General features: G+C 36.0%; 1 protein-coding gene across 1 annotated transcript; it reads left to right on the forward strand.

The window, feature by feature from the left end:
• The first annotated feature begins 4,003 nt into the window (after positions 1-4,003).
• On the forward strand, positions 4,004-9,760 carry LOC129152444 (uncharacterized). Its single transcript, XM_054730738.2, has 7 exons — positions 4,004-4,278; positions 4,976-5,035; positions 5,672-5,731; positions 5,902-6,228; positions 8,179-8,460; positions 8,636-8,752; positions 8,836-9,760. Exons 3-7 carry the CDS (start codon positions 5,677-5,679, stop codon positions 8,925-8,927), a joined length of 873 nt encoding a protein of 290 aa, XP_054586713.1. The 5' UTR covers positions 4,004-4,278; positions 4,976-5,035; positions 5,672-5,676; the 3' UTR covers positions 8,928-9,760.
• Positions 9,761-10,306: the final 546 nt, after the last annotated feature.

A 10,306-nucleotide genomic window follows, 5' to 3' on the forward strand; every position in this document is an offset into this window, starting at 1 on the left:
ATTCATAAAAACCTCAGAGTATTATTTTTTTTAACGGCTGATGTCACAATCACTTCTCCAGACTGGGGCAACCTGGAAATTGTGTGTTTGCCTTTACCAAAAGTTAAAATACCAACAATATATTAATCATTAATAATTGATAAGATACAAAACAAGTGTTTTTCCCAAATTTTTTTGTCATTTTAAGTTTTTATTTCCTTATTCGGCAAATGTCTCTGGTAGACAAAAACTAAATGACAAGAGGAGCCACGACTATTGATTAAATATCCATGAATCCATTTTAACTGGTTAAATTCTTTAACTCTCCCACTCTGCTTCTGGGTCACTGTGAGTTTTTAACATAGCCGCAGCGAGCAGCACACGTAGCGCAACATGATGACATCATCGACTTGTACAGTACAGATGTGCTGAAAGGTGTGAGTCTTAACTTTCAGCTAAAAAAAGACCGCTCTAGCTATTATAGTTTTTATTTTATGGCAGTTTACAGTTTAAACGGGATCTTACTAGCAGGGCACCTCCAGCGGCCCGCTGCCGCTCCGTTTTTCATGGGGTAAATAATAGCTCATTTCCCAATTCCAAAAGAATGGCGCGAGAAAGCAGGACAACCTGCCATGGTGATCAATACTAATATCAATGTATTTCAGCAAAATTCTCGAAGACTCATTTTTATTTGGTAGCGTTTGTTTATCAGCCTTTTGGTTTTCCCACTCTTAGCTTTTCATAAAAGCTCATTTGACAAAGAAAAGGTTAGCGGTTGGAAGTAGATCTAAATACATGCAACGTAAGAAGCTAGCAAAAGACATTTGAAAGGATCATCATAGCACCATGCAAAACGTACAGATTGGAGAGGTTAGTTGATCAATAAGTTGGGGGATAGGCGGGAAAAATACCAACTAAATAGTAAAGACACTCATACCTGCATCTTTTCCTTGTTTCTTCTCCTCTTCTTTTCTTTTTTTTTCCAATTTGGGCACCAGATGGCTTCGACCATTTCTTCTCCATTATGTTTGTGAGTGGTGATATATCAAACGGGACCTGTATCCCTCCACCATCATTCTCCGAGATCCCTCCGCCCCCACCTGATGAAGGGCGCTATAGAGCGCACTATCCCACCCTGCATCCACAGAGGCACGGCGGACACAAGGGGGTGCAATAAAATCACTATATAAACGCAAACAATGACTTTGTTGTGCTTTTATTACAGAGATATTATTATTATCATCACTCATCACTGTTATTATTATGAAGAACATGCAATTTCTGTTTTGTTTATGCATTGGTTGATGCAAAAAAAAATAAAAATAAAAATAAATAAATAAATAAAGGAAATGAAATGCCGCCCTGTTCGGCCGCACATGTTGCACATATCAAGCTCCGCCCCTGACATAAGTAGATGAATTAAAAGCTTAACAAGAAGCACACTAGACTAGAACTGGGTAATCCACATAGAAGTGTTGAGATTAGGCAAAGTATTTTTTACTTTTTTGTCTTGTTTTGGCATCTTGGGATCCTGTAAATGTTTTTTTTTTTATTCCAACATTAAAATTTGTTTTGAAACACCAGTTGTGTTTTTCTAGACGAGACAAAAGTCAACCTTAAGAAAATAGCAATGCCTCACCCTACCTTTGGATGATTAGTTCATATCCAGAGTGTCTTTCTTTCTTTTTTGGTGATTTAAATAAGAGCAGGGGTGTCCAATCCAGGTCTTTCAGGGCTCCAATGTAGCATATTTTAGCTGTTTCCCTAATCCATCATACTTGATTCAGCAGGTCATCAAGCTCTGCAGAAGCCTGTTAATCACCTACTGATTAAAATCAGGTGTGTTGATAGAAAAACTTCTACATTTTAGCATCACCTGCTTAAACTCTAAACATGTTTACAAGATTTTGTAAAAGCTTTTCCAAAATGTCTTTAACTTCAACAATATTTGTTAAAATGATGTGTATCTATGTTGCAACTGCTTTTAAACGTTTATCACAAACAAAATGTCCATCTTTGCCTTCTGACCACACGAATAAGGTTGAATTCATCAATCCCAGGACTGAGTTCCACTCTCTCCTCTGGACGTCGTCCAGCTCTTTACAGTAAAAAGTCTGAGTCGAAACCCAGAATCGTAAAAGCTGGAAGCAGCGGGCTGTTGGTCTAAAGCAAATTGAGACATTCTCCAAATCAAGGCCAGCTCACTGGACTGCTGCAGTTGTAACCCAATTACTCCCAGGCCACATGTTTTCTAAACCGGGACATCAGGCATAGGGGGAAGCCCTCCATCTTTTTTCCTTTGGTCAGCTTATAAAAACACAGCATGAAAGAATAATAGTAGTGAGGGGAGAAAGTACTATTCCACATGACCTGAGGATAATGTCAAATGGTAAAGTCATTTGGTGCACATGGGAAGATGGCTGACTAAGTATTTTTTATAATGTTAATTTAGAAAATGTTACCTTTGGTGTTTTCCCCAAAGTGGAGTGGAGGAACATGCATCTTCGGATATGTTTGTTGTTTAATTAGAGAAAAAAAAAACAGACCAAATGCACTGATTTGTGTAAAAAGTGAAGAAAAAAATAAGTAAACTATTGTGCTAAATACAAGCAAAATACTACAATGATTGTACTTGAGTTGATGTGATGTGCTGAATTTATTGTCCTCAAATGCAAATACCGTTTTAGGAGAAACTTATGAAGTCGATGTTGGTAAGTGCAAGGTAAGTCTACATAAATATTCCATTATCTTCCTAAATACTTTTTGAAAGAATATCTCTAGTTAATATTACATCATTAACAATGCAAAAAGTGTTTTAGGTGCAATGAACTGGTGCAAAATTCTGGAGAAAAACACTTTTTTAGCTCTTGCCAAACATTAGGCTACCTTTTGTGGCCTTTGTCTCCATCATGTGGTCATTGGTTGTTTTCATGGTTTCGAACTATTTCTGCTGTTATCAGAAATGACTGATATTCCAGATAATAGCAGTTACTGCTCTTTTAAGACAAATAAACAATATTGCTTTACCCGCTATTTAAAGATATCTCTGGAAAATGAGATTGTGAAACAAAAACAAGAATGCATCTGATTTAAATAAAAGGAATATTTTGCAAATTTTTCATACTTTTAAATCATTTTCTTGAGCCAGTATGTGCTAAAATAATCATTCACAGGGTTAAGGAAAGGCCACTCAGCCCCCATCGCCCCCTGTGGCCAGAAAATTCCACTTGCAACTTCAGACTGGTGGCCGCTCCGTTTGGACTAAACATTGAGCTGACATACCTGGCTCTGCAGTCTGCTTCCAGCATGTTCCCTGCATGTTTTAGATCATGAACACAGCTGATTTGTTTAATTTAGTGATTAATAACCCCTGTAGACACTAAGGAAGGCTGGGGAGACATTTCAGCTGATAGATACAGGTGGTAAAAATACAAACGCACAGCGAGGAGATATGTTTTATTTTTTGTTCTACAAAAAGACAGTAGGGGGTCCTAAAAGCAAACCAAAACTGCCAAGTTCTTTAAAAAAAAAGACACTCTTAATTACAAAGTGCAATAATCAATTAATGTCAATTTAGATTACACAAATCTCTTAATTAACATTTCTGATGAAAAATCTAAAACAGGAGAACCTTCAGGAAAACTAATTCTACACAAGAAAGCGAGTTATTTTCCCAAAAATCAAAGTAACATTTGCGTAATGTTCTTTGTTGGGGTTTTTCTGGTAGTATCATGCAAACTGTTTACATGTGTAATGTTTAAAGAAGGTTCCTATAAAGAGTCAATAAAAAGTTTGGGTTATGAAGTTAATGCATTCAGGTTGTTCACTCTTATTTGTCTGAAAACCTCGATCAGTAACACATTTCATATCGAAAGCAACTACTGGATCATCCGGTTGTCGGTCTTGCTGAACCGCAGCATTTCCTTGGGTCCTCCTTTCATTACGCACTCACACATTTAGCAACAGAACACCACTGGTGTGAGAGGTTTTCCACTCAGTAATATTAGAGAAGGAGAAACAGTCCCAAAAAGACACCGTTTGAAGTCAAGGACCAAAAAAGTTTGATGTTTGGACCTAGAAACAGTAACTGGTGTTTAGCACTATCTTGTTTCTTCTGGCATTCCGGTTCTGGCTGAAGCATCTCAGGGAAGATTCCCAAAAGGAGCGGGGAGTGTTAAAACCACCATTTCTTTTGATGTTCAGTTGTGAGCCATGCTTTGGGAACAGATCAGCGAGTTTATTTGCGGTCATGAAACATTAAAAAACTGTGTGATTTACAAAGGACAGGCGCAGAGTCAGGTGAGCATTTTCAAATCAATAGAGAAACATTGCTATGCTTGTTTTAGAAATTGTATCTCCTTTCTTCTGTGGTGAGACACCAGTCAGTATGCTATTAGCTGCAAAATCAATGTGGTTTCAACAACCTTCTGCACTCAAAAGGCATCACTTCAAGCCTCACTCCCCCAAAATTGATAAAAATAATCCGGCACTCAGGCATAAACGTGTTTACGTGTACTCTTTCTGCATTTGCAACATGCTTAGCAGACCTAAAATGCTTACCTAATGCACCTTGAAGTTTGAGTATGAAAACATTTCATGACTACATTTCTTTACTTTTGACCTATAAAATTCAAAACTTAAACTTTCGGCTGAAGAGTGGATGTGTCCATTCCTGCAATACTTTGCAGCTAACTAAAATTTGATTGCATATTGTTCCTCAGTGTAAATACATATTACTTTTCAGATGAAATAATTTTTTTATAAAATTATACTTTTTTATGAACCTTTAAAATTGTATTAGTGATAGAAAGGGATTTGTTTGTTCTGTCTTTAGTAGTTGTAGTTCCATTTCAATAGTCTTTCATGCCAAAAATAATACATAGCATCATGTTCTTGTTTGCATACTGTGGTTGAGAACAGAGCAGCACAGTTATCTTTATTTATATCACTCGATTAAACAAAACAAGGACAAATACGTGTTCATATTTGCCTGCAGAAAGCACAAGTCTGTAGCAAACAGGAAGGACAACATCACATCTCATCACATCAGGAAGAGGTATGGGTCTTTCTACTTTTTTGTTATTAGAACATATGAGGAACAAATGAGCAATAAATGAAACAAATTTATGGAAACCAAGAGCTGCCTCCAGTGTAAAAATATAATAAAAGTGATATCATGTTATAACATGATTATAATTTTATTGTTCTAACACTATCATTTTGATGGTTTTACAATACATTGCTAATATTTGAGCAATATATCATGTTCTAATAAAAACACACATATACACATCTATGTATACACATTTTTCCATTATAATGATATTGTACAAATGTGATAAATATGTTTATTTTAAGAATGTTATGTTATGAAAATGTGAAAATTATATTGTCAGAACAATAACGTTTTCACGTTATAATATGATACTGGTTTGATTTTATTTTGCGTGGGTGGCAGCTCTAGATTGCCATACAAAATTGCAAGAATGTCACAACTTATTTTTGTTTGTATGTTTTACAACTAAAACAGTAAACAGGTTTTTATTCTATTATGCTTCAACTCCTACCAAGAAGTATGTCTTCTTGACAGTATTCTTGCCTGATTTTGCTACTCCATAATTACAAAATACTTATATAAAAATTTTGTTTTGCTGTAACTTAAGATTAACTTTTTTATTTTTATTTTTTGCAGACAAAATGATGACCATCTACCTGATCTTTGTAGCTCTCACAGCAATGGTTCTGGCAAAAGGTAATTTTCTAATTAAAACAAAGAGTCAACAAAGAATTCTAATACATAATGAATACATAAAAACTGACATCAAATAGAATTTTATGACAGTTTTTCTAAAACAACTTACTTAGTACTGTGTCACATGTCGACAAAAGTGTTTTGCCTTTTCATTTTGTTTTGTTTTCTAGGATCTACTGAATGTAACTTTAGCGACTCGACTGGATTCCGTCAGTGTCACGGCGCAGAAGGACAGCAGCTCATTTTCCACCTTTCAAATGAAACAAACACTGAGCTGAGGTTGATCAAAGATGCAAAATACAGGATTTTTAAGAAAACTAAAAATGGGACAGTGACACTGGACGAGGCATATATTTGTCCAATATTCCAAATCCAGAAGGGAAAATTAAACTTAGGAACAGCCACGAAAAGACACGCTGGACAATATCGACTGGAAGAATACGGATTTGATGACGGGAAAATAATGAAACAAGCTGAGCTGAATCTGACAATTCATGGTAGGTAAATTAAAGGGTTATTTATGAAATAGTTGTTTTCAGAAATAAATGTCCCGCATGCTTTATAGCAACATGAGGGTCATTATCAGAAGCTTTTAAATATGTGTTTTACCATAAAACATTCATTTGTTAAATTTTAGGCCAATAATTCTAATTATCACTGAACCTAATATTTTATGTATGCTAAAGTATGTATCTGAGTTGAAGCAAATTTGCCAAATTTTTTTAAACGTGTGTCGGGTTATGAATAACTTATTGTTTATGATAATATACAGGGTTTGAATTACAGGGGAGCAAAGGGGAGCCTGGCTCCCCTGAAAGGGTGATGGGCACCCCTAGAAGACTTCAACTTACACATCCAGGGAGCCCAAAAAAAATAGATCCATTTTCTACAAATATTACATTTTTTATGTGGACTCTAAGAATATCAGGATTCTTTTGAGTGGAGAGGACGAAGAGCACTGATTGTTGATGCGCTCCAGGCAGCTGCATCATGCGCATGGCTACAGTAATGTTCTTAAAGCGGTGCCACCCAAAAAATATAATCAACACATGATTGTTCATGTTCACTAATATTCTCTGGTATTATCTGTCTTTAAACTGTGCCTGATGCTCTCTGCTGCTGCAGAGTTCATTACCAGTTCAATGGTGACTCCACCTCACTGGCGCGGCCACGCACTCCGCTATTTTTGCAGTCGGTAGATCGCGTTGATCTGCTTAGTTCAAACGTAGGTCATGAGGTGAAAGAATAGGAAGTCAGGCAGCAGTTTTTCTAGAGGACTGAGAGGAGATGCAGGAAGATAAAAGACAGACAGGACAGGAAAAAAGCCAATTAAAAACAAGAAAACAAAAGTGCTTGAAAAAGAAAATGTAGGTACGTGTACCCCCACTACATGTTTTAAATTCATACACTTGATATAGTTCAGATCCCCTTCAAAACTCTGTCCCACACCCAGGGCCATTTCAAGGCATTTTGGGGTCCGAGGCCAAATAGAGCCCCTCCAATAATGACCCTATCCCGATCTCACTGGGCTCCCTCCGGAAGCCTATGTGTAATCTGTACTCTATATCAGAAAAAGCCTGTGGTCATAGTAATGGCCGCATTGTATGTGTGTGAATGTGTGTGTGAATGGATGAATGACACACTGTAGTGTAAGGCAATTTGGAGTCCTCTGACTCTGAAAGGCGCTATACAAGTGAAGGTCATTTATCATTTATAATAAAGCCCAATTGAATAAGAAAATATTATATTTTAGAAACGTAGCACTAAATGGAGACATGATTTGTTGTGGCGAACCCTGAAGGGAAAAGCCGAAAGAGGAATAATAATATTAGATTTCAGGAACACTAAAATGTTTTTTGTGCTTTTGAAATTCATCAAATTTGATTTTAGAACAGAATAGAATAGACTTTATTGATCCCACAATGGGGAAATTCACTTTTTACAGCAATACCAACACTTAAGAGAATCATTTGAAGAAAAATTATGACAAAGGTACATATATATAGGCAGTAAGTTTTTATTGTAACCTTTGACCGCTAAAATCCACAAATACAAAATGACAAACTTGGGTTCTAGAACTACGCAGCATACTGTAAGGGAGACAGACAGTTTGTACTTTTCAAGAAACCACCAATTTTGTTCACTTTTCATGTTCAATCAAACTTTAGTTGCTTTTTTAAAGTGTTCTCTTCTTTTTAATTTTTGATTTAACTTGAAATGCATTATAAAAAAGTTCAGTGAAAATTATGGTGAAGTTTTAATGAATATATTCATTTTTTCCAGCCAGCCCACCAGCAAGTGAATGTGTGTTTGTGGGTGAATGAGTGGTTGTAGTGTAACGCGCCATTTACCATTTAGTCTCAGATTTTTTACTTTTAGACTCATTAAAAAAAAAACCTATAGTAACTTACTCGTTCTTTGTATTTATCTTTACATGTTATTTGCAGCTCTGATATCAAAGCCAACCGTGTCTCAGGTGTGTTTTTCATCTCAAGTGAGGGCAATCACCTGCTCCTCCAAGGAGGACGGGGCCGAATTCCTTTTGACTGTGGATGATAACATTCTGATTCAAAGCAAACATAGTCGGTTCCTGAACAGCACAGGTAAAGACTCCAACGTCTCAAGTGTTTCCATCAACATTCACGGACAGCTGACTGGAAAGTTTGTGTGCCAAGTACGGAACAATTACTGCAGAAATGAAACCGTTTTTCATCTGATGGCATGCAAAGGTACAGCAAGTAGTTTAAAATGGTCTGATTTAAATCAATGCATGTTTTTATTAGGGTGCATATATTTTTACTAAATAAAATTGCAATAGATTTTAAAGTTTATTCTTTCACAGCAAATCCAACCATGGCTGATATATATTTTTTCCCCACTTAAATCTAAGTTTCATTTTTCCAGGTTCTGACACTGCTATACGTGTGCTAGCTTTCATTGTCAAATTCCTTCTGCTTTTGGCCTTTGGACTACTTCTAATCAAATGTGTTAAAAAAACAAAAAACGCACCAACCAGTAAGGGTAAGAAAATGAACAAGAAAAGAAAAAAATGTTTTGGAAAATACATTTTCATACTGTTTGACATTAATTCTAAACTTTTTTAGGCACCCATGAGGACGAAATTGTCTATTCAGATATTAAAATGCTGGAAAACCCTCATACAGCCGAACCTAACATACAAGAACATGCTGAGTAACTGATGACACCTGTACCTGCTCAATTTTGAGTCAGTCTTCATCAGCGATTATTCAATTTTGTGCCTATAGAATTGTTTGTGTTTTCTAGGTAAAAGTGCCTCAAAATACTGCTTCTTAGTACAGTTTTTGTATTATGTATGATATTGTAAAATCTAAAAGGTTCTTGGAGTGAGAATGACATCTTGTGGTGAGACTTGAGTACTGCAGTCCCTGTTTAAAAACAAAAGAGTACTCGCTCTGCGCCCAAAATGCCCTCAAAAGACTTTACAACTTTGCTAGCTCACATATACTGGACTCTGGAAAAAGGAAGTATACAGATGGGTGAGATTGTAAACAACAACTACGTCCCTCTTCAGCCTCTTTAAAAGGAGAAAAATGTGCCAACGCCAAGCTGGCTGAGAAGGAAATCTGTTTCAATGTAACCTTCCTTCATCTATGTTTCAAAATCTCCCATGTTGCACCTTTAAATGTCTCATTAGAAAATGTAAAAAAAAAATAAATACCTGTTTCCTATTTCGTAGCAATCAAGGTTAAAATGATATACGTTTGAAGGTTTTCATTTAAAGTTCATTTTAATTTTCTCTTTCCTTTTGATTTCCAACATATACAATAAGTCATCAATGATATCCACAGGAAGCAAAGTGTAATTACAGGTACTGAACGCAGTGAATAGCCACAGGTTGACCATATTTGGGGAGGTAAACTGTCCCACTTATTATTGTCATTTGTAGTTTAATTTCTTATCTTTTTTTTCCATTGAATACAAATCAGCATTTGTGCATTCATATTTACCATTTGTAAATAGGTAACATTAGAATTTTAACGAAATAAACATGTTGAATGTTGACAGTTCTATTTAATTCATTTTGCATTATTGTTTATTAGCACAGATGCTTATTTTTTGTTTCAGAACATTGGCTTTTTGAGTGAACTTCAATTTGTAAATTTAAAATAAAGATTTTATTAGTTCTGAAGCTGGTTTCCATTGATCTACAGTGCAAATGTCAGACGTTATTTATTCTTTTGAATCCAAATAGTAAATATTGATTTTGCACAGAATTAAAAAAATATAATCTGCAATTTTTAAATATTTAACCTGCTTGAAGTCTGGTCCATACCACAGATAATCAAGTCTGACTCCCTCTAGTGGTGATGTAAAGGCCATCACATCTTCCTCAAAAGACAGTAGATAGGGTTTACCAGTTCTCCGTGCCTTAAAAAGTAATATGATCACCTACAATGATAAAATTCTTTACTTGTCAACTGACAACAAACAAGCACTTTCCTGAATGGCAATTACAGAGAAACCCCTAGCACAGTGGTCCTCAATAGCCCCTCTTTGTGGCCCCCGAATCCCGTGTGTGCGCCCCCCCCCCCC

Source organism: Nothobranchius furzeri, chromosome 10 (assembly GCF_043380555.1).
Source record: "Nothobranchius furzeri strain GRZ-AD chromosome 10, NfurGRZ-RIMD1, whole genome shotgun sequence".
NCBI classification, from domain to species: Eukaryota; Metazoa; Chordata; class Actinopteri; order Cyprinodontiformes; family Nothobranchiidae; genus Nothobranchius; species Nothobranchius furzeri.

What these genes read in the sequence shown, in the direction of transcription:
- LOC129152444 (XM_054730738.2), top strand. Translation starts at nt 5,677, where the DNA reads ATGATGACCATCTACCTGATCTTTGTAGCTCTCACAGCAATGGTTCTG. An exon ending in AGCAATGGTTCTGGCAAAAG is followed by an intron (nt 5,732 to 5,901) that starts GTAATTTTCTAA and finishes TTTGTTTTCTAG; the next exon opens with GATCTACTGAATGTAACTTT. An exon ending in TCATCTGATGGCATGCAAAG is followed by an intron (nt 8,461 to 8,635) that starts GTACAGCAAGTA and finishes TCATTTTTCCAG; the next exon opens with GTTCTGACACTGCTATACGT.